Source organism: Ambystoma mexicanum, chromosome 4p (assembly GCF_040938575.1).
Source record: "Ambystoma mexicanum isolate Mex_15411 chromosome 4p, UKY_AmexF1_1, whole genome shotgun sequence".
Classification (NCBI taxonomy): domain Eukaryota; kingdom Metazoa; phylum Chordata; class Amphibia; order Caudata; family Ambystomatidae; genus Ambystoma; species Ambystoma mexicanum.
The window spans coordinates 953,771,490-953,796,741 of NC_090927.1; the positions used below are offsets into that span (position 1 = coordinate 953,771,490).

The window sequence follows — 25,252 nt, forward strand, 5'->3', positions numbered from 1 at the left end:
GGCTGTAATGTGTGAGACATGGATGGTGCTTGTGTGTGTGGGCTTGCATGGCAAATGCAGTTGTGCGTGCACACATGTTTGGATGAATGTGTATGTAAGTAGACATGTCCGTGATGTCAGGCATGTATGTTGTTTTCGGCTGCATGTATGAGCACTGTGTACATGTGCATGTGTGTGTATTTGTCAAAGGTGCAACAGTGATGCTACATGGATGCATGTGACAGCGGTATGTGGAAGCCTGATTGGCAGATGTGACATGGATGCCCGTCTGAACAGTGCGACACTTGGCAGAGGTGTAGACATGCATGCAAGTGTGGTGGTGTGTGTACATGTGTGGTGCACTTCCTGTGTTGCATGTGATGTATGGCTCCCCTTTGGCTGCTGATGCTGTTGTATGTGTAGGGATGGTGGTGGCAGTTGCGATATGGCTGTGGTGTGGCTCATGTGTGCCAGTTGCAATGACATGTGTGTTGGGGATTGTGATGACATGTCTGAGGTTTGCCAATGCCACTCATGTGCAACTGTCATGCGTGTATGTGTCCATTGTACAGTGCCCTGATGCCTGTGTTTTGTTTCTCCCTGTCTGCAGCGTCAACTGATGAAGAGGGCGGAGAAGGTGCTGTGGAGCACAGCGGCGGGGATCCGACCGCCAGCCGGAGACGCAAGGCCCGGCTCCCCTCCCGTGTTGTCATCTCGTCGGGGAGTGAGGAGTCCGGTGCCGCGTCCCAGGCCGCAGCTGCCGGGGGGAGGTCCAAGAGGCGGAGGTTGCAGTTGGACTCCTCGGCAGCAGAAGGGGCAGCTGGGACCCCACAGGGCCCAACAGGGGAAGATGGCACAGAGTCATCCAGGTTGGTGGGGGGTTTGGTGGAGGAGGGGGCCGCGCAAGCACCAGAGACAGGGTCTGGAGGTGGGGATCCCACTGGTGCTAGTGGTGCAGTGCAGGACCAGGGACAGGAGGCAGCACAGGCGGCCGCGGAGGTGCCTGTGTGCAATCCTGTCCCCGATCCTGTCCCTGCATCATCTTGCACCAGCAGGGATGCCTACGTCCAGACCCGTTTTCAGGCAGGGGATGAGCTGACGTCAACTGGCCTTCCTCTGCCTGCGGACGTGGCCATCCAGGACCGGGTTGAGCCTGTCCTGGCTGGCGTGGCGTTGCGTCAACGGGCCATGCGAGGTGACCTGCAGTCTTTTCATGGAGAGACTGCACGTCATCTCGAATGGCTCGTTGACCACGTCAGCCTGCTGGGACAGGTCACCCAGGCCGGATTCCGCTGTCTGATGGGGCTTGCTCCGACCCCCTCCTCAACTGGACCCCCTACGCGCCAGTCGTCCTCTGTGCCATCTTCCCACCCATCAGTCACCTGGGTGCCCTGTGGAGCTGCCTCTGACAGTGCGGCCAGGCTGGTGGAGGAGGCATCCCTGCCACAGTCGGGAGTCGGACGTCCAGCAGGGGTGGCCACATCAACAGGTGCACCCCAGCCGGCGGAGGATGTGCAGGCAGCAGGAGGCAGTGCACGGGCAGAGGCAGAGCAGCAGCAGCAGCAAGATGGTGGGAGCCATGAAGGCTCGGGGCCTTCGACATCGGAGGGGCAGGCATCGGCCGGAGGGCAGGAGGACCCAGGACAGAGAGTGTCTTCCGTGTGGCAGCGGTTGGGCCACGCCATAGGTGCGGAGCGGCGGCGGGCGGAAGAGGCGCGGCTCACAATGGTCAGGGCGGAGAACTCCATGCGGAGGGCCCTGAGGCGGGCCGAGTGCCTCGAGGCAATCCGCAGGGGGTTGGAGGAGGACACGGCGTCGTCCCTGCGGACCCTCGGGGCCATGGAACTGGACCGCCTCCGGGACATCGAACAGGAGTTCGATGATGCCCTGGCCCGGAACACCACAGAGTGAGCCGCTGGACTTGCCCGCCGCCTTTGTATATAGTTCTTTAGTTTTAGGTTTCCTTTCGTTCTTATTATTATTTGGAGTCGACGGACACTGCTCCACTTTTTGTATATAGTTGATATTTAGGTAGGTTTTTTAGGAGGTTTCCTTAGTTCAGTTGTGATGATGGACCCTTGTTATTTTTGTACATAGTTCTTTGTTGCATGGAGAGTTTTTACATTTCACTTTGGACATAATTTTTTGGATTTGATTTTCTAGTTTTGTGTTTTTATGCGGACATGCAGCTTATTTTTTCACATTTACATTGCAGTTAGTTTTCTTTCTTTGGCATTTGTATTTTTTTCAATACATTTTTTTTTCCATTGTTCACTGTGTGGTTTCATCTCATTGGTTTCATGCATGTCATGTTGTGTGTTTTCCCATTCAATTTGAAAATATGTGTGTGACGGACATGGGTTCATTTGCTTCATGTACATTGGGGGTGTAACATGTGATTTCCATTTCCATGTGGGTGAATGGGTTACTTGGTAGGTCTTTTTGGCTGTGGAGGATGACCATTACGCACATGATTGGGGATTGTGAGGACCTGGTGGGGGCTGCACATGGTGGCAGGGGGGTGGGGGTGCAGGGGGACATGAGTGGGGGCCTGGTGGAGGGTGACCCTGCACTGCTGGGGGGTGGGGGTGGTGGGAGACATGAGTGGGGCCCTGGTGGAGGGTGACCCTGGTGGCTGGGGGGTGGGGGTGGTGGGAGACATGAGTTGGACATGGGTGGGGGCCTGCTGGCAGGTGCCCCACAGTGCTGCGGGGTGGGGGTGGTGGGAGACATGAGTGGGGCCCTGGTGGAGGGTGACCCTGCACTGCTGGGGTGTGGGGGTGATGGGAGACATGAGTGGGGGCCTGGTGGAGGGTGACCCTGGTGGCTGGGGGGTGGGGGTGATAGGGGACATGAGTGGGGGCCTGGTGGAGGGTGACCCTGGTGGCTGGGGGGTGGGGGTGGTGACAGACATGAGTGGGGGCCTGGTGGAGGGTGACCCTGCACTGCTGGGGTGTGGGGGTGGTGGGAGACATGAGTTGGACATGGGTGGGGGCCTGCTGGCAGGTGCCCCACAGTGCTGGGGGGTGGGGGTGGTGGGAGACATGAGTGGGGCCCTGGTGGAGGGTGACCCTGGTGGCTGGGGGGTGGGGGTGGTGGGAGACATGAGTTGGACATGGGTGGGGGCCTGCTGGCAGGTGCCCCACAGTGCTGCGGGGTGGGGGTGGTGGGAGACATGAGTGGGGCCCTGGTGGAGGGTGACCCTGGTGGCTGGGGGGTGGGGGTGGTGGGAGACATGAGTTGGACATGGGTGGGGGCCTGCTGGCAGGTGCCCCACAGTGCTGGGGGGTGGGGGTGGTGGGAGACATGAGTGGGGCCCTGGTGGAGGGTGACCCTGGTGGCTGGGGGGTGGGGGTGGTGGGAGACATGAGTTGGACATGGGTGGGGGCCTGCTGGCAGGTGCCCCACAGTGCTGCGGGGTGGGGGTGGTGGGAGACATGAGTGGGGCCCTGGTGGAGGGTGACCCTGGTGGCTGGGGGGTGGGGGTGGTGGGAGACATGAGTTGGACATGGGTGGGGGCCTACTGGCAGGTGCCCCACAGTGCTGGGGGGTGGGGGTGCAAGGGGACATGTGTTGGTGTTCAAGGAGACATGTGCCTTTGCTGGGGGGCATGCCCATGTTGGGTGGGCTGCCTGCGGGACATGACCAGGGATGCAGGGTAGTCCCCTGTGGTGTGGGCTGCCTGCAGGGGCCGTGGAGGGTGTACAGGGTACACCTGGGAGGACCCACACTGTCAAATCACATGTGGGACTCCCCGGCACCCCTGAAATACACGTACCGTGCAGAAATCGCGTGTAAAACTTCCCGCGCACCCCTGAAATACACGCGCCCAGGCTATTCGCGTGTAAAACTTCCCGCGCACCCCTGAAATACACGCGCCCAGGCTATTCGCGTGTAAAACTTCCCGCGCACCCCTGAAATACACCCGCCCAGGCTATTCGCGTGTAAAACTTCCCGCGCACCCCTGAAATACACGCGCCCAGGCTATTCGCGTGTAAAACTTCCCGCGCACCCCTGAAATACACGCGCCCAGGCTATTCGCATGTAAAACTTCCCGCGCACCCCTGAAATACACGCGCCCAGGCTATTCGCGTGTGGAACTTCCCGCGCACCCCTGAAATACACGGGCCCAGGCTATTCGCGTGTGGAACTCCCCGCGCACCCCTGAAATACACGCGCCCAGGCTATTCGCGTGTGGAACTTCCCGCGCACCCCTCAAATTCACGCGCCCAGGCTATTCGCGTGTGGAACTTCCCGCGAACCCCTGAAATACACGCGCCCAGCCTATTCGCGTGTGGAACTTCCCGCGCACCCCTGAAATACACGCGCCCAGCCTATTCGCGTGTGGAACTTCCCGCGCACCCCTGAAATACACGCGCCCAGGCTATTCGCGTGTGGAACTTCCCGCGAACCCCTGAAATACACGCGCCCAGGCTATTCGCGTGTGGAACTTCCCGCGAACCCCTGTAATACACGCGCCCAGGCTATTCGCGTGTGGAACTTCCCGCGAACCCCTGTAATACACGTAGCCCGCTCCCCCAGGCCCGATCGCGTGAGGAACTTCCCGCGCACCCCTCAAATTCACGCGCCCAGGCTATTCGCGTGTGAAACTTCACGCGAACCCCTGAAATACACGTAGCCCGCTCCCCCAGGCCCGATCGCGTGAGGAACTTCACGCGAACCCCTGTAATACACGTAGCCCGCTCCCCCAGGCCCGATCGCGTGTGGAACTTCCCGCGCACCCCTCAAATTCACGCGCCCAGGCTATTCGCGTGTGAAACTTCACGCGAACCCCTGAAATACACGTAGCACGCTCCCCCAGGCCCGATCGCGTGAGGAACTTCACGCGAACCCCTGTAATACACGTAGGCCACTCCCCCAGGCCCGATCGCGTGTGGAACTTCACGCGAACCCCTGTAATACACGTAGCCCGCTCCCCCAGGCCCGATCGCGTGTGGAACTTCACGCGAACCCCTGAAATACACGTAGCCCGCTCCCCCAGGCCCGATCGCGTGTGGAACTTCCCGCGCACCCCTCAAATTCACGCGCCCAGGCTATTCGCGTGTGAAACTTCACGCGAACCCCTGAAATACACGTAGCACGCTCCCCCAGGCCCGATCGCGTGAGGAACTTCACGCGAACCCCTGTAATACACGTAGCCCACTCCCCCAGGCCCGATCGCGTGTGGAACTTCACGCGAACCCCTGTAATACACGTAGCCCGCTCCCCCAGGCCCGATCGCGTGTGGAACTTCACGCGAACCCCTGAAATACACGTAGCCCGCTCCCCCAGGCCCGATCGCGTGAGGAACTTCACGCGAACCCCTGTAATACACGTAGCCCGCTCCCCCAGGCCCGATCGCGTGAGGAACTTCACGCGAACCCCTGTAATACACGTAGCCCGCTCCCCCAGGCCCGATCGCGTGAGGAACTTCACGCGAACCCCTGTAATACACGTAGCCCGCGTGATGCACGTACCCTGCAAATCGCGTGTGACACTTCCCGCGCACCCCGGTATACATGCACACGTATTTTTTGTCAGCGGGTGTCCGTGTTTGTGGGTACCCCTTTGCACGTCATTTTTCCTGGAGGGCCACAGTATGGGACATTCATCATGGCAGTATATAGGTGCTATTTGTTGGCGCACCTTTTGGCGCACATTTCTTACAGCCGCAGAGACGCTACCGCCTCCTTTCTTGTGGCGGTCGTGTTTGTGCCTGTGCGCTGGTTTGAGCGTGCGCTTTTTTCCCCTATTCTATTCCATGAATACGTGTTGTAGGCGAGCGTGTGGGCGTTCCGCGCACTTGTGCCCTGTACTTCCCCCGTGACGCCCACGTTTTGGCAAGTTGTTCCCCATTCCGAGTGTTACGCCCGTGTTCCGCCTACTTTTATTGCGTGCGCCGCGCTATGTGCGAATTTCGCTGTGGCCTGTGCGATTTTCGCTGTGACCTGGCGCACGCTGTTAGATGGCCTGTTTTTTTCGCACATCCGCTGGTTTTCTCGCGCACGGCCTTCCATGAATCGACGTGCGCTGCTTTTCGTGCGATTTTCGCACGTTCACTGCGATTTTCGCTATTCCACTGCGATTCGCACGTTTTTGCCCACTTGCGCCGCGCTAATTATTCCATGAATCGGCCTCTAAATCTTTGTAACTGATGTTTATGAAATTATATTATGTATTTTATGATATTTGTTTGATGTTTTGTTGTTTTTGGAATTTGTCAGAATAAAAGATGTCACTCCACATTCAACTCTCCTCATCCTTTTTGGACCCTTTTTTGGTTTTGCAGATTCTACCTTAAAATTGATCTCTTCCTTCCTTTCAGACAGGGAGCTTCATGTTAGGCCTGCCTCCATTCTCCACAGACCTACCATTCAAAACGGCATGGTTGCTCAATATTCCACCCTGTCTCCATGGCTCTTTAATGCTTACCTTACATATTTTGCTAATCTCATGAGGTAACGCACTACCACCCTCCACACCTATGCAGATGACAGATTGCTTTCAGGCTCTTGGACTACCAGCTGTCCTGCACTACATCTCATATTTCCTGCTGCAAATGTGTCTTAATGCCTTGAATCCTCTCTGCCTTTCTCTTGGCTTTCAACACTAGGGGCTCCTCCTACTATCTCCTCCTCGGCAAAGAATTCGGAAGCAATGATTGACCGTCTTATTATTTACTGCAGATTTAAGAAATCTCGAAGAAATCCCACTTTCAACTTCGTCTTTCGATGCTAACTTCCACTTTTGAAACTGATGCAAAGAACCCAAAGTGATGCCCGCTATGGGCCTCTCGCGTCCCCACTATTGCCGCCATCTCTTCTTTGGCCTCCCAAAGAACCTTATTTAACTCCAGGCTATTCAGAATAAATTAACCAGGCAAATTATTTGCTTGAAACCAGGGTACCACAGCACACCTGTATTTGCTTCCTATGAGAGCACGCTTTAGCTTCAAAGTTCTCTGTGCCATCCATGGTGCCTACTAAGGTATTATTGGCCTTTGAGGCCCTTATCAGCTGGATGCAGTGTCACTGTGTTTGTTTCCTTCAAGAAAAGAAATTGGGCAGAAAAGCTCATGATACAGCTGTAGCCTCCCTTTGTAATCATCTACTAGTGCCCTCACATCTGTGGAGAATCTTCTTTGGTTCTGAAAGAAAATCTGAAAACGTCCCACTTTAGAAAATCTTTTGCATTTGGAGATGGTACTCTTTTCAAGTAGACTTCCTGCCACTGTCTTAAACGTGCTCGTTAATAGAGCATTTTGACAGGCTCATAATTGACCAGTCCACGTGGCACTTATTGTATTATATGTTTGCTCCAGCACCTGCCCCTACCTCCATCCCCTAGACGTTTCAGTATGCTTACATTTCACCATGTTCTCACGCCTTGGCACTTAACTGATACAAATGTCACAAAAGCCTGTGAAAGATCCTATGCATATTCCCTTTTCCTTTGCTTTAAAGGTGGTATGAAACGGATTTGTTCACAGTTTGGCACTTTATAAAACTCCAATAAATAAATGGGCATTTGCTTTGAAACTGTCCACCACACTGATCGCTGTTAGCGTTCATGGTCCGTTATTCTGTTTGACAAATCTTTAAAGTGGGGGGTTACAGGTAATCAAGTCCTGAGTTGGGAAGAGCTTTTTTGGCCTTTTTTCAAATATGTCCAATCATTTTTGGTATGTATCCCTGGAGAGAGAACTCTTAGGAACCAATTATTTTCGGCTAGAAACCTGTTCTCCTGATTGAAACATTTTACTATTAAGAAATAGATGGATCATTCTCCAGGATCGACTACGCCTTCGTCCCCCGCAACATGACCCACAGGCTTCTCAACGCTGCATTCCTCGCGAGGGGAATTTCGGACCACTCCCCGCTTCTTTTAACTCTCAAAAACTCCTCCTGTCGCCCGGATCGTAATTGGCGCCTAAATGCATACCATCTCAGTCTTCCTGAAATTGCGGAGGAGCTAGAAAAGAGGACAACGGAATATTTTGAAATTAATGAGGGCTCGGTGGACTGCCCGATTTCGATCTGGGAGGCATACAAAACTGTCCTATGAGGGGAGGTTATTTCCACGGTTTCCGCCTACCAACAACGCCAAGCCCAGAAGATCAGGGAAGCAGAAACACGCGTCCTGGAGTGTGAGCGACAAATCCTTATACAAAACACCCAAGAAGCAAAGGAAGCGATGCTCACGGCGCAAGACGCCCTCAGTAACCTGTCCCTAGACAACGCACGAACTGCCCACCAATTAGTCCGGAGCCAAATATATGAAAGGGGCGACAAAGCTAACAAGACTCTGGCCTGGCTGGAGAGACGCGTGCAAAGCAGGGGACACGTAAGAGCAATCAGATCTCTGGATGGGACATTGTTGACAGAAGACTCGGATATCGTCGAGGCATTCGCCACCTATCACAGAAATCTTTATACCCCACCCATTGGGAATCCATCAGTTGAACCCTCTCGATACCTCGACCACATCGAGATTCCGATACTCCCGCAACACCAATCTGATCTCCTGAATGCTGATATCACTGACACTGAGATACAAGATGCACTGGCGCAACTTCAACCCGGGAAAACTCTGGGCCCCAATGGCTTCCCAACTGAAACGTGGAAGTGCCTCGGTGGCATGCTACCTGCCCACATGCATCGCATGTTTCTACGCAGCAAGGAACGAGGAGCACTTCCCCCAGACCTCAGGAAGGCATGCATAGTTGTCATACATAAGCCTGGGAAACCCCAGAGGAATGCGCCTCCTATCGTCCGATATCCTTGATCAATGGCGAAGCGAAGGTTCTCGCCAAAACACTCGCTAACAGACTGCTGCAAGTGATGGAGACCCTCGTCCACCCAGACCAATGTGGTTTTATGCTCAATAAATCAACTCGGATGAACTTACGCAGAGTCCAATTGGCGCTGTCCAGGGCAAAGGAAATACCAGCCCCACTCGCCCTCCTGGCGGTGGACTTCGAAAAAGCCTTTGACTCTATGGAGTGGGATGCTTTGTGGGAGATCATGGCTAGGATGAACCTGGGGCAGACATTTATATCCTGGGTAAAACTTTTATATGCATCCCCGGAGGCCACGGTGAGGGTGAACGGCAGGTCCTCCAAACCATTCCCCCTGGTCGGGGCACGAGACAGGGATGCCCGCTGTCTCCACTCCTCTTCCTCCTTGCCATCGAGCCGCTAGCGATTGAGCTTAAAGCTAACACCAACTGGACTGGTTTCGTCTGGCTGGGAGGGGGAGAAGACCGCCTTTCGCTGTATGCGGATGACCTGCTCTTATACCTCAGTAACCCGAGTATCTCGTGTCCGGTGGTCTCCCTCATACTCAGGGAATATCAGTACTTTGCAGGCCTGAAGCTTAACGATGCCAAAACCATCTTCTTCCCGATTCAGGGTGGTGAGTCGGCGATCCCGGAGACCTGCCCATATCACGTCTCTATCAGGGAACTCAAATACCTGGGTATACGGCTCGACCCGACGCTTGATGGGTTCCCCCGGCTTAATATACAACCAGTCATAGAGCGGTTCAATAGAGACACCCCCCATTGGCAATCTCTTCCCCTATCGCTAATGGGCCGGGCCGCATTATTCAAAATGATGACCCTTCCCAAACTATTGTATGCCCTCCAAAATGCCCCATTCCCCATCCCCCATTCCCCATCCCCCGAGAAACATTCGCACTCATTGACAAGAACCTGCGCACACTGCTATGGGGCGGGAAACAATCCAGAAAATGACCCACCACATCCGGCGCGCATGGCGGGCCGCACACAAACTAATCGGCTGGGAAGAATAGCCAACACTGTCGCAACCCATATGGCACAATGCGCTCCTCCCGGAACTAGTGAAAAGGGGCCCCTTCGGTCACTGGCTGGCAAAAGGAATACAAACATTAGTACACGTGATACAAGAGGGTCGCCTCCTGAGCTTTGAGACCATGCGCGAACAATTCGACCTAGCACCCATGGACCGGTTTCGGCATACGCAGCTGTCCCACGCAATCCGCACCCAATTCCCCGACACTACGGCCGTACCTCCCTGCTCTCCCATCGAGACCAATATCCTTCCACAGCACATCTCCTCTAGGGTCACTTCCACTCTCTATCAGGCCCTTAACTCATTCGGGGCTACACAACTCGACGGGCTAAAGACAAAGTGGGAAAGGAATCTGGGCCCCCTGGAACCTGAAGATTGGGTGGAGGCGTTAATGTCCCCCAGAGAAATTGGAATAGAATCCAAGTTCAGACTAATACAGTTGAGGATTCTCCATCGTTCATACCACTCACGCACGGCAATGGCCAGATGCGGTGGAATAGAAGACGGGACATGTGTCCGTTGCAAAACTGAACCCGCCACCTTCTACCATATGATATGGGACTGTCAGGCGATACAGGCCTTCTGGGTGTGCTGTGTCAACACAATCTCAGCCGCTCTGGCGACAACAATCCCTAGGGACCCCAAGATGATACTCTTGGGCATTGGGGGTGAGGTAGACCTGTCCAAATATGAGAACATGTTTTTGGCAATTGCATTGGGGGCAGGCAAAAGACTTATTGCGGCCAATTGGGGATCGGCCGAACCACTGAGCCTGAACCGCTGGAGTAATGAGTTGGACAGGTGCGCAACCTTAGAGCGCCGGATCTATAATGCAAGGGGCTGTCCCCGCAAATTCGAAAAAATATGGGGTAAATGGCTAGATGCTCAATGAGCCCCGTGGGTGGGGGTACACCGGTAATGCTGCTAGCATTGTTTGCCTGCCTTGCCCTATTGATGTCTTACGGTCCTCGGGCCACGGGCCCTGTTGCTATGGATAATTGCATTCAACGTGTATACCGCTGATTCATGTCTTATTCATGTACGTTTCTCCATGTTATGTTGTTAAAATTCAATTAAAAGAGTTATTAAAAAAAAAAAAGAAATGGATGAACATTTAATTTCAGATTCGAAATGCCCCAAGGATGGACACGTATTTTAATGTATTGTGTATGTTGCTGTGAGAAAACCTAACTAAAACTTTGAGTACTTAATTCAGCAGAGTGGAAACCTGTATGGTACACATCTGCTACATTACCATCAGCAGTGAGCATTAAAGTGGACCTTAAGTGAATGGGTGCAGCAAACACCTTTACAGTGCCACATAACAGAACTAATTGAAGTGCTGATGTATTTGACGTCATATTTAGTTCATCTTATGTTTTTGCTTGTTTTTATGTTACAAGAGCAATGCAAGAAGTTTTCAAGCGACAGCAGCAAACCTAATTACGGATGTCAAGTCACCATTCTGTCTGAGCAGGAGAAGATGCTAATGAAACAGTACCGTCGTGAGGAGAAGCGGCACGCCAAGCGTGAGAAGCGGGTTGGTGATGATTGTGACATCGTCGGAGAAGGGCTAATGAGCTTTGATCCCAAGGAACTGCGCATGCAAAGGTAATAAAAGCCAAAAAGTAGAAAAATGTCTATGCTGTAATTGCTACTTTGCATCAGATAAGGGTTAGTTCAATTTGATTATTAACTGAAGCAAAATGATTTTGTATAGTGCAGTTGGAATGGCATAAATGTGAATACATGGCGTAGATGGAAGCAATACAAATGGTCAGTAACTTGTTAGGGTGCCTTTTCAAAGAGCATGGATGACTGAATCACACGTCTTGGTGCCTTTACATGCACACGCACCGCTTGGTTTGCAGAGGTGGGGTGTTCAGTGCGATTGGCTGTGATGAGCGGGGATGGGAAGTACTAATTTGGTTAATAAGTGGATCTAGGCTTAAAGCCAACCCTATTAGTGGAAGGGTCAACTAGAGAGAAGAAGCTGGAACTTGAGGATGCACTTGGGTGAAGGGACAGCTTGAGGAAAGACTATTGCCCGTTTGTATGGATAACGTGCTTTATGCCAGACCCCAGCCTCTAACTGTGGGAGTGGGTACTGAACGCATGGTGCATCGAGCCGTCTTGTTTCCAAGACTGGAGGGTTGCCCCTGAGCTTTTCCTCTGCCTGAGAGATGCAGCTTAAATGATTGCGCCATGCAAGTACTTGGAGCTATTTTTACATAAGTATTGTGATTGTGAAGGTTGGCCTTTTAACTATTTTAAGCTCTCTCCCACTATAAAGGACCCTCAAATCTAGCTGTGTTGTCTTGTACTCAAATTGCATTGTTAGGTGTAGGCCTCGCTACCACTGTAAAGGACACTCAAATATAGCTGCATTTTGTCTTGTAGACAAACTTCATTGTGGGACGTGTGCTTCTTTCCCACTATACAGTACTCGCAAAACTAGCTGTGTTTTGTCTTGTACTCAAATCTAGCAGTTTTTTTATGTTGTACTCAAATTGCATGATTAGGCATAGGCCTCTCTCCCACTACACAGGTCTCTCAAATCCAGCTTTGTTCACCTTGTACACAAAGGTAGTTCTGTTCTACCTTGTAATCAAACTGCAAAACTGCATTGTGAAACTTTAGGCCTCAACCCGTAACACAGTCAACTAGGCGCCATGTGACTCACAGGCCACAACAGTGCAGATCCCTGACGCACCACTAGCCCCACCTCAGTCTTTCACTAACCCCGCAATCACACAGCCCACCCCTTTTCCACAGTGCACCTTTAACTTGCATCACTCACCCCCTCTTTTTCCTTGCCCTCACCACACCTACCCTCCTCAAACTGTCACACTCTTCCCCCACCCGTAGATCCTGCCCTGCACAAATAAGAGCGGCAAGATGGACAGACGGACTAGAGAGCATCCCCCCATGCAACACACCATAGAATACAGCAAGACACCTAGTATGTCTATCACACTCCAACCACGCCAGCAACCAACCCCGACACCTCCCACTCACATTCTCCTCAATCAACTACATACCACCCCAACTCCCACTCACCCACCCTTCGCGTAGCAAGAGAAGCTCTAGCCAATACCCCATTCACCAGAGAAACACCCACTCTCTCCCATACACCCATGACCGCCCATACTGCAAGGAAAGGGCGAGGCCGCAGGCACCTAATGCCCCCCCTAGCATCACCCATTCTCCGACACAGTTTGTAACCACTGCCACTGCAATATAGGACCAAAACCTGACTGCCTGCACCCAACCCAGTCCTAGCTCTTTTCCCCTGTTCCCCCCACTCCACTGCCCCCTCATTCCCACACTCCACCTCACCACTGCCATTCCCATGTCGGCCCACCCCACCTGCTGCCTCTTCCCCACACTCCCCCTGCCCCCTTTTCATTCCCCCACTGCCAGTCCCCAAATCAGACCCTGCTCTCCCCCACCCCCTACCCACAAAGCCATTCAACCAAATATCTTGCACCCTCATCAATGCCAGGTCAGTTTCCAAAAACAAACTGCACATCTACAACCTCATTACAGAAGAAAACCCAGACATCCTATTTAGTACTGAGACCTGGTTCTCAGATGACTAAGAGTCCCTCGCGCATGAGACCTTCCCACCGGGTTACATTCTCACTGTCGGGAACAGATCACGAAGAGGAGGAGGGCTTGCAATATTACACAAAGACCAATTCAAACTAATAGCTAAGGACACCTCCAACAGCACCAAAGACTACAAATACCTCCAGGTAAAATTCCAACTCGCACCAATCTTCCTCACATATTTTCCTACTCATCTACAGACCCCCCGGCTATAACAAAAACTTTGCAGACACATTTGGTGTAGCACTGGCCGCCAACCTCATCCTACACCCAACCCTCACCATCCTAGGAGATTTCAACAGACGGTTTTACTCCCCATCAAACCCTATGACCAGGTCACTCACAGACAATCTAGATCCACTCAATCTGAAACACCACACCTCCACTCCCACCCACATGAGGCCACACCCTCGACGCAATAGCCAGCACCACAAACCTATCTACCCAGCCCCCGCACCGCCTGTCATGGTCCGACCACTCAGCACTCGGTTTCAACATACCACTCAACACTGTGGTGAGCGACCAATGCCCCACACATCCACCACTAACCGCCCCACTACTTTCCCACTATTGAACAAAGTGTTAATCCCCCCCAGATCTTGAATTCTCACTCCGCAACTCCCTCAACTCACTCTTCCTCATGGAAGGACCCCCAGCAATAGATTCCTTCGACTTCTGCCACAACAATGCCCTCAAACCCCCCACCCTGTCAAAACATTCCTCAGAGAGATCTGGACCATAGCCAAGGTGGTTCACCCTCAATCTCAAACCTCTCAAAACTCTAAAGCACCATCTGGAACAGGCCTGCAGGGCCGACCCTTCAGCCCAAAACAAAACCACCGTAGCGAGGACAACCAGATTTTACAGATCGGAAACCAGAAAAGGCAAGAAATAATTTTATGGGAGTCCAAAATGCTTGCAACCCAAATAAGGAACTACATACAATCATAACAGAATTCAAATCCCCCTCATGCTCTTGCCTGTCCACTCCAAGCTCCCAAGCCTTATGCAACACTGTCTCGCTCCACTTCTACAATGCCACCAACGAAAGACACAATGCCATCACCACACTTCCAGCTTCCCCCCGCACAAACCTTGCCACAATCACAACTTCTTTTGACTCCTTCTCTCCCATCACACACCAAGAATTCCTCTCACTGGTAGCAGTCAGCCATCTGTCATGCTCCCCGGAAGACCCGTGCCCACCCTCAATGCTAAGAAAAATACTAACCTCCACCTGTGCAGGTAACATCGCACACACAATCCTTAATCACTCACTCACATCAGGATCTTTCCCCAAAGGCCCTAAAAACATCTTACACCAAACCCATCTCAAAAAACCGACTCTTGACCCACTCCTCCCCCAAACTACCCACCTTTCTCCAATACGCATTTCATCGCCAAACTGATTGACCGCACGGCCTATAGACAGCTTGGCCAATTTGCCGAACCCAACAACCTCCTAGACCCAGCACAATCAGGTTTCAGACCACTAAGGGGAACAGAATGTTCCCTAGTCTCCATCTAGGACGACCTAAAAAGAGCAGCCGACACAGACGGCTGTGTGGTTCTCATCCTGCTAGACCTTTCCGCAGCCTTCGAAACTATTGATCACTCGATTCTATTAGTCAGACTACGAATCAGAAGCACAGCCCTTTCATGGATCTCTTCCTTTATCTCTCACTGGTCGCAAATCATGCACCTCGACCAGTTCACATCCATATGACTTCCAGTATGTAAAGGTGTCCCCCCAAGGAGTGTCCACGTCACTGCTAATCTTCAGCTTCTTCATACAACCCATTCCCGCAATTATCTGATCGTACAACCTTACCTGCTACAACTATGCCGATGGTACCCAGATCATCCTCAAAATCCCAAACTCCGAAGGATCTGGCATCCCAGACCTGTCATCATGCCTCTCTGACATTGATCACTTGATGATGACCAACCACCTCATCCTCAACCCTGGGAAAACCGAAATCCTCATATGTGGGAAAACATCACTGATCCCCCAACAAATCCTGTGTCACGAATCACTAGGACAAGCACCAGCACCATCTAACGTGGTTAAAAACCTTGGATGCGAAATTGACTCAGATTATCCCTCACCCAACACACCACCAGTGTATCCAAAACCTGTTACTTCCACCTATGTATCCTCACGTGGATCTTCCCCTACCTCACTTATCCCCACTGTTTCTCGGCCATCAACTCCATCATCCTCTTCCGCCTAGACTACACAAACTGCCTCTACCTAGGAGCCCCGGCATCACAACTAAGGAAACTCCAAAGAATCCAAAATGCGGCAGCACACCGCTCATTAACCTGCCTGCCAGAGAGCATCTGGAATTCCCTTCCCTGACACATTCACAACACTGAAAACCACCTGAAATTCAGGAAGGCCCGTAAAACCTGGCACTTCCAAATAAGCCACTGCACCCTGTGAATACACCACTAATATACTCCCCTGCTTCAATCACAACTCAGGGGACAGCAGCTCTCGCAGCGGTTTCACCCGACACACCACCACGTACTGCTCAACAACACTACCAGCCGACTAGTACTCCAGGTAAGCCAGCAGCTTTCGTTGTGGCACACCTGATCCACCATCAACCCGTCCCCAACAACACTCCCACCCGGCCAGCACTCCAGGTAAGCCAGCAACTTTCCCTGTGGCTACACTCGCAACATTCTCACTGCGCCCCGGCCCGCCCGTCCACATGAGACGACTAACAATGAGATTAGTAGCCCAGGGTAGCAGACGCCCATCACTAAGTAATCACTGCCACTGTTAACCTGCATCGCTCATTCAGGGAAGCCCTCAACACTAGCAATCTCCCACTACAAATGTATTCCCAAATCTAGGTACAACAAATCATCAATGACTGTTACACTATGGATACCTACTGTACTATAGGCTGAAACCTACAGCCTTGTGAAGCCTAGCCCCCTCCCCCAAAACCCCCACTAGCATGCAGGATTCTTAAATTTAGGTGTAGCCTCCTACTTTTGCATATTATATGTTGAGGCCTACTGCATTTTGAAACCTGGGCCTCCTGCCCACTATACAGGATTCTCAAATATAGGTGCAGCCTCCATCTTTGTTTACTGTATGATATAACATACTGCACTGTGAAACATAGGCCTTTCTCCTACTATGCAGGATCCTCAAATCTAGGTTTAGGTTCCATCTTTGTTTATTATACGCGGATACCTGCTACAGTATAAAACCTAGGCCCAGTGGTGTAGGACTCTCAACTCTAGAGCTGGACAGATAAGCAATCTCGCAACCTAGAGTACGTATATCTCACACCACTAGTGTGGACACAGGCCGCAGGCACGGCCAAGCACTCATGCACGATAGAATGTGGCTACGGCTAAGCACATCGGGTCTAGTTTCACACATTGCCGTCCAGACTGAAACACCTGACGTACCTCAGCACCTCTGCCAGTAGCATACAGCGACCACCACCCGAAAGGAACCCAGTATAGCTGGCCTTACATAGACACTCACAACAATAGCAATCTATCTGTAACCCTTAACAGCACCCACCCATGTGTTTGACCTCTCTTGGGCTGCTTAGTCGAGCCTTTCCAGCCACCCAAGTCTTAGAACGGCAACATGCACACATGCATCTCCTAAGTTAAACTCCCTAGAATTTCCAACCACATCGACTACGGTCACCAAGGGCATTCCAACGAAGGAAAAAAGCGCATTGAGGCCACCAAAGTGGGGAAAGAGTGCTATATAAATAACCAAATACAATACAATAAAATACTTTAATGTCTCCAAATCATGTATTTCTGGTAGTTGAACTTTTTTTGCGATAGAGGATTGTGGCTTCCAGTCACGTTCTGTATCTAGCTGAGATTTTGTTTTTCTGTTTGAAAACCTAATTTTTGGCAGAAAAAGCAGTGATCTGCTTAATTAGAATCTGCTTGGCCGCATCCACATGGACTAGAGATGCAGATTAGAGAGCTAAGCTATCCTCCTTTGGCTGCCGTGCACGCATTACCAGTCTAAGATTTATGAAGTCTGTACTAAATGTATCGAAACTATCTGTTTTTTCTCCCTAGATTAATGGCTGCTATTTTCCATGTTGTCATTTGAAAGTAGAGAGGGCGGGAAGAAAATGAAGTGCTGCCTTGGAAATGAGAAATCCTGTGTGCGGTTGGATTTTAGAATTGTAACACCATGAAGTATGAACCTGTGCATAATGTGTGGTATAGTAAAGATAATAAAAGTATGAATAAAAAAGTGTTCTCATTGAGAAGGCGGCAGCATAGGGATATTCTCCAAATATTCCCCGAACAAACACAATAAACTTTCTGGCATGCAAATTGTAAATCCGGTTTCTTTCCAGTTACATGCTGCCATTTTTTTTATTTCAATGGCTAATCCCCATTTTCAGGAATACCTAGCAGATTTATTCAATTAGATTTTTGTTCAGCTACACATTGATTTAAAATCTTTATATTGGTTTTCTTTGCAGAGAGCAGGCTCTTCTAAACGCTCAGATCATGCCAGTCTTGGGCAGAGAGCGGGACTACCGGGAAAAAATTCACTATCCAAATGTGTATGATTCCCATGCAGAAGCTATGAAATCATCTGCCTTCGTAGGAGGCGCCAAGGTAACTTGAGAGCGTAATTCTGAACAACTGTCTTGATGCTTCATGGTGGGATTGTTCAGAAGCGGTATTTGGGAGAGATTCTGATTGCCTTCAGTATTAAGTTTTTTCTGGACAGCTTGTTTTTTGCAGGATTGATATACTTCTAAAATTTCCAATGGGGGGGGAAACATGTGTTCACTCTTTCAGACCAGCCTGTGCAGGCCAACTCCTCCAGCGCTGATAATACATGTAACATTGATTTCTAATGGGGAAAGAACTTCCAGGCAGATATGCGTATCCTGAAGTAACTGAAAAAGATCAGTTACATTCACGAAACACCCAGAAATGGTACAAGACAGACAGCCAATTTGACTGAGGTGGAGAAATACAACAATTTGGTTGGAATCTAAACTACCTAATGCTGCAATCTGGAAGTAGGGATTTTTCCAATTCAGAGTCCACCTTGCTCTCGTCGTCAGGCAAATATTGAAGAAGCAAGCAATATGGTCAAGAGCTGGTTCTTAGCAACAGGCATCTAGCAGGAATAGCAGCTGCTGGGATAGGGACATCCGAAATCACCGGATTTATAAAGGCGGGTTCACAGGTGGCAGTTAAAAGACAATGTACCCAGGTGCAACAACTTTGAACACCACCTTCTGACGATCCTCTATGCATGGTTTGAGGGAAGCAATGAGTGAAATGGATTATGAGTGGAGTTTGGTTCAGATATTCATCAGAGTTATGTAGACAAGTACCAAGAGTTGTGTACAGTGCCGGAGCATGGTAGGCTAATGCCGGAAGGTTTAATGAGGCAGTGACCAGAATGCCCCATTATTGCTCTGGAATGTCCGTTACTCGAACTCGTAATGGAATCTATTCTGGAGTTTATCCTGGAAGTTTGTGGATTGGTTGCAGGACACTAGAACAGTTCAGCAGCATAATGAGCAGCAGAAAACCCCACCCCACAGGCCCTCCAGGAGCACTACCTTACTTCCAAGATCAAGATAATATCAATGACCCTTCATTTTTGTAACCCGGAATGGGGTATAAGTCTACTTACTGTATGTTTAACTGGTTTTATAACATTTTAAACTCTACATTTTATGTGAAATGGCTGGCGTAAATGTTAATCGCAGTATAGCCTTTGACAATGGCATGTTGTATATTGCTTATCTAATTTGAGTGGTGAGTGTTTTATCAAATTTGTATAGTTTATTAACCTTTTTAAAATTAAGTACTAAAAGAGTAATTCCCCTTTCAAATGGATTGTGTCCTCTCATGTATTTCTCATCTTTGATTTTCGATATCCAGCTTCAGCTGCTTTGGCAAACATTTTTGGCAGACAACACTGTGCGTCTATGCAGTCTACTCGATGTGCCTCGAGGGCCTCCGTCTCAAGGATTATGCCATCAAAGGTATATATAGCATGCTTACGCTTCGAGGCGGCACGCTTCAATTGTTCAATTTGCGATGTCTTCTTCGACACCTACTACCCCGAAGACCGGGTTCAACAAGCGTCAGGACTGTGGCTCCAAAATGTCGATAACTGACCCACATCGAGTATGTGTGTGGTGTCTCGGTGTGGAGCACAAGACCTCGGCCTGCTCCAAGTGCCAGTCGATGACCGGAAAGGTTCTGATGGAGCGAAATGGGAAATTGGCAGTAGGTAGAAACCCCAAAAGATCCCCATCAACTACCCCATCGAAGAAACCTTCGGACGAACCGAGAGGCGAATCTCTTCGAAGGAAGGTGGTGAAAAGGTCCAGGTCGAGGAGTGTCTCCCAGCACTCATCGTTGTCAAGGAAGTCGAAAAAGAGGCACCACAGGTCACCTCCTTCGACTTCGTCGTCAGACACCTCCCCTGAGAGGGTATCTTGTCCCACAAAAGCCTCCACTCCTGCCGAATGGGAAGCATTTAGGATAGAAATGCTAAACATATTTGAGAAACAAAGCTGTGCTCTTACTGTGCCTTCTAAAGGCAGTAAGGAAAGGGCTCGAGCCAAATCCTGCACGCCCTCAAGCCCGGGAAGAAGGCCAGATCCTTATCGAGAGCCATCGAGGCCTCGACGCGATGAGTAATCATCGAAGGATCATTTTAACCTTAAGTTGAAGCATAAATTGAGATCAAGGTGGTCAACATAATCAACGCCGGCTGCGTCTTCGACACCAGCTGCGCCTTCGACACCGGTGGCACCATCGACGCCAGCTGCGCCATCGATGCCATCCTGGCAAAGAGGAGGAGAGATTACACAGATTGGATCCACGTAGAGCTTTAAGCTTCTACATCTCTAGACTATCCAAATTTCGTATGGATGATCAGCTTTTATTGGGTATACAGGTCACAAACTGGGTCAGGGTGTGACAAAGCAGATCTTATCCAGATGGATCATTCTGGCAATTTCAGAATGCTACAGGCTGGCGGGCAAGGATCCTCCAGAAGGCTTAAGGGCCAATTCCACCAGGGGTATGGCTACCTCTACGGCTCTGCAAAGGAGTGTCCTGATCAGGAACATATGTGAGGCAGCTTCGTGGTCTACTATACACACGTTCATGAAGCATTATTGTCTTGAATCAGGATAGGAGCTTTGGATAGGCTGTCCTCCATTCGGTTCATGGAAATCATTGATAGCTTAAGTCATACTACCTCCACCAAAACAAATTCTGCTTTTGGGAGTCTATCAAAGATGAGGAATACGTGGGAGGACACAATCCATTCGAAGAACAAGTTATTTACCCCTGGTAACCTTTGACTGGATGTTCCTCCCACGTATTAATCACCCTCCCAAACTACCCCACAGTAGAATATCCCATGCTATTATAGCTTTTGCTCCTTCAAAGCTTAGTACGGTCAAACCTGTGGTTATGTGGGTAGTTTCTACTGAAAGAAAAAACAGAACTAAAGCCATTGTGCACTGCCCGTGCTATATATACCTTCAATGACATAGTCCTCGAGACGGATGCCTTCGAGGGACATTGAGTTGACTGCATCGACGCACAGCGGCCTCTGACGAAAACATTTTCCGAATGAGCTGAAGCTGGATATCAAATATCAAAGATGAGGAATACTTGGGAGGAACATCCAGTCGAAAGAACGTTACCGGGTTAAGTAACTTATTCTTCTTCACCAGCTTTTACACCCGGTTGCACCAGTTTGTACCATACTCTCATTTCAATGACTGGGTGGAACATTGTGCTGCTTCTCATTTCTTGAGTTACCACAGGCCACAATGTGCTTGGAGGAAACCTCTATCTCAACATGCTCTCCTTGGGGACAAGACGTTGCTGTGCACCATGGTCAGGCTGATGTAGCCCTTCACCAACCCCACATCCCTCCAGGTGATAATTGAGTACAATGAGTGGGTGATATGCACTGACATCAGTTGAACCAGTGTTTAAAATCTGGAGGAAACCACCATGAAGCGCTATATAAATAACCAAATGAATATATTATTGCCTTTGTAATAGTAACAAACTGTTCTGAAATTGAAAGTGCCCCTTGAATTTTTATGAGATCCCTGTAGCTTGCACAGTAGCAAGGAGATGCTGCTGTGAAGTTCTCGGTGGGGAGAAGCAAGACTAAGAAGAGATTTCTTCCTTGGTCCTTTCACTCAGTGTCAGACGGAAGTGAATTTGTTATCAAAAATTGCTGTTTGCAAATCTGCCACCCAGAGAACATGACCAAACGTATTCAATGGTGTGGGGAGCGTCCCATAATTTAGAGTCCTTAGAACATACACTATGACCTATAATGACACTGACACGGTCGAATAATTTTCATTCTGTCCTGGTCAGCTGTTATGTTCATTTATACTGCACACTGCTGCCAATTGCATGGTCTCCGGGCGCTCGCATGGCTCTGTAAGAAAAGTGGGTAGGGCTGGTTAGTGAGGGAGAAGAGAGGGTTAGGATGGAGGTTGTGCTCATCTGTTGATGTGTGCAGAACCAGGAGAAACTGGTGTCTGTGTGTGTGTTTTCTGTGTTTGCTTTATGTGCACTGGGCTTGTTGTGTCCAGAAGGGTGGCGTCCAGTGTCTGAGTTGTTTGTAATCTGCAGATATTGGGCGTGCGTGGTACGTGATAGTTGTGGGGATGTGGAAAAGGGAATTGGGGTGGTTAGTTGGCTTCTGGTGATATCTGGGTGTTGAGTAGTTGTATTGTCCTATGTTTGCTTTGGTCCATGTATATAGTTTGTAGAGATACACCTTTATGTTTATCTCTGTGAGTTGAATAAGGAGGTTTTTAGTTGTTTCCTGAATGTTAGGCGACTTTCTGTCATTCTCATTTCCTTTGATTTCAAGTTCCATAGTTTGGCTATCAGATAGAAGGTAGTTCCTCAGAATGTCCTTTTTTCGTAGTGTCTTGTTTCTATTTGGAGGTCTTTACTTGATCTGAAGTCTCTTCCTGGTTGGTAACGGGTGATTTTAGCATGGAGGAAATCTGCTCCTTGTCTGTTAAGTGATGTATGGGCAATGTAGATGGGGTTGAAGTTAATGCTTTTCTTTACTGGTAGCCAGTATAGACTTCTCAGGGCGGGTGTAATGTGGTCTCTTCTGTTTAGACTCAGGAGTAGCTATTTTGGATGTGTTGTAATTTTTTGTGAGCCGTTCTGGCATTCCAAGGTAGAGACTATTTGTGTAGTCTATTCTTCATAATACCAAGGAGATGAAAACAAGGGTTGTGTGTGGGGAATTGAGGCAAGGGAGGATCCCCTTATTAATCGCAGGAGGTAGAAACATTTGTTTGCTATTGCATTGACTTGTGGTTCCAAAGAGAGGCCGTTGTCTATGAGGATTCCCAGATTTTCTTTTATCGCTGTCAATTTCTCCAGTTGGGTTCCCATGCTAACTGCTCATGCCATGTATGTCGGTCTAACAAAAAAAACACTAATTCAATGCATGGATTACCTTCTGAATTTAATTCGTAAAAAATGACTTCAATATTCTTTATTTTTTATTTATTTTTATTTACTTGTTTATAATCAAAACAACATTTTGACTTTTACAAGAAGTCAGTTCGTAAGAAAAAGGAGTGCAGGAAACGAAATAAAAGAAATGAAGAAGAAGAAGCAGAAAACAGATGTAAAGAATCGTAACATTTCCAAAAATAGATTTCTATTAGTTAATACTGGCTGGATTTGCAGTCTCTGTTGCCAATTTCAATGCTGCTTCTAGTACCTTAACTGCCGCCATTGACCATTTTGTTTATTCACCGGCAACCAGACGGCACCACCAGGTGTCCTCCTCACGAAGTGTGGCATCATACATTAAGGGTACCAAGAAAGCTTGCCTCAAGTGAGCTGTTTTAGCGCAATTCAATAGTAAATGTCTTGCGGTTTGCATCGATTCAGCATCTGCACATAGCCTGCAGGTTTTTGGAAGTACTTCGGAGCGGATAGCTCTAATTTCTTTTGGCATTTGGTTTAATCTCATTTTCATAACAGCTTTTTGCAGTCTCTTATTAGGGAATTGTATACAATAATTCAGTGGTAATCTCAACTTATTTGTCGTTGGTGGTAGATGGCGTAGTAGTTTGTTGGCCGTTGCTATTTCACAAGTTTGAATCCAGTCTTCTTGAGCTATTTTGGTTTTTATCTTTTCAGGATTTTGCAATAGATCGTCAAGCGTGCAGGCCAAATCTGTAAGCTACTTTATGAGCTTCTGTTCCCACCTGTTCAAAGCTTTACAGCGTCCTTGGCTGAGTTCCACCTGGATCGTTTTGTAGATAGTCAGTGTGTCGGGCGCGATGATTTTCCGAAGGAGTCTCATCTGACTTTGTTCAACCGACGCTGCCAACGATAATAGACCTAGTTCACGTCTAATAGCTGAGATTGATGTCGATTTGGGAAGCCCCAATACAGCTTTCCAAAGGAAACCTTCCAATTTCGGCCATATAGTTTCCTGAATATTTAGGGCCGTGTCCATTCCATAGATTACATATGGTATCACTTTTTGTTTGTAAAATTGAATTGCAGGTAGTAGGGAAAATTTCCCGTATTTACGGCCCACTAGCCTTGCCTGGGATGTCAATGATTTAATTTTACTCCACAGAGCCAGGTAAGTTGACTTTTCCGATCTTCTTGAGTCAATCATTATTCCCAAATATTTTATGTTGGTGACAGTCTCTATCTTCATGTTGTTCAGAAACCAGCTGCCGTTTTCTGTCACTTTTGGTCGATTTTTCCCCATAATCAAGATTTTGGATTTTGCAGTGTTGATCTCAAGATCGTTTTCGTGTATGTATTCGGCCAAGTTGGTTAATTGGCGCTGGAGACCTATTTGTGTTTGGTCCATCAGGATCAAGTCATCCGCGTAGAAGAGTCTAGATATTGAGTTGTTGCCAACTTCAGGTGGAAACGATCTGACCGATGGTTGGGTGTATTGAAAATCTCCTAAAAGGCAATAAAGAGAGCGGGGGCAAGCGGACATCCTTGTTTCACACCGTGTTCCGACGTTAACTGGTCCGACAGCATGCCTTGCCTGTTTAGACGGACTCTGATTTTTGTATCGGTGTGAAGTGCAATCACTGGCTCTAGGATTTCCAAAGGACAATTCCAGTTTGTGAGTTTGGACCAAAGCTTTTGACGACTGATTTTGTCAAAAGCTTGCGACAAATCTATAAATGCTATATACACTTTCGGCCCACCATTCTTTACGTTTTCTTTTATGATATTCAAGATCATAATGTTGATACTGGTGCTCGCGTTCTTGACAAAGCCCGTTTGTAGTTGATCTAGGCATGGAGATGTTCTTGCCCATCTGTGGAATCTGGTTAAGAGAAGGGTGGCAAAGATTTTGCCCATGATGTCTAGGTGGGCTATGGGACAGTAATTGGCCGGGTTGTCTCTATTTCCCTTTTTGAATATAGGGACTATCACTGCTTCAGTCCAAGTCTTTGGGATTTGTTTGGCGGCTTGGCATTGCTTGAAAATTTTAGTTATTAGCACCGACCATTCCTGTGGATGTTGCTTTAAATCGATATTGGTTAGGCCTATTGGTTAGGCCGTCCGGACCAGGGGCCCTTGATGTTTTCAGTTTCAAGATCGTAGACAAAATCTTCTCTTGTTCTGCGAGATCTACCCAGGTAGTTGCTGTCGGAAGTGTGAAGTTGGTTGCAGATAGAGGAAGAGATGCGAATTGAGTTGCAAAGAAGGTTGTCCACGTCAATTCTGGTATGACGTTAGTCAGTTGGTTATTCATCTCACTGTTCTTATTCTTAATTA

The 25,252-nt window shown here is 49.2% G+C and overlaps 1 protein-coding gene across 2 annotated transcripts in view; it reads left to right on the forward strand.

Annotated features, from left to right (window-relative positions):
• Window positions 1-25,252, forward strand: part of ASCC3 (activating signal cointegrator 1 complex subunit 3) — a 2,962,611-nt gene that overhangs the window by 562,773 nt on the left and 2,374,586 nt on the right. For both annotated transcript variants that reach the window (XM_069606524.1, XM_069606525.1), the window contains exons 7-8: window positions 11,215-11,422; window positions 17,917-18,055. In XM_069606524.1, coding sequence (XP_069462625.1) covers window positions 11,215-11,422; window positions 17,917-18,055 — 347 coding nt within the window. The remainder of the gene's footprint in view (window positions 1-11,214; window positions 11,423-17,916; window positions 18,056-25,252) is intronic.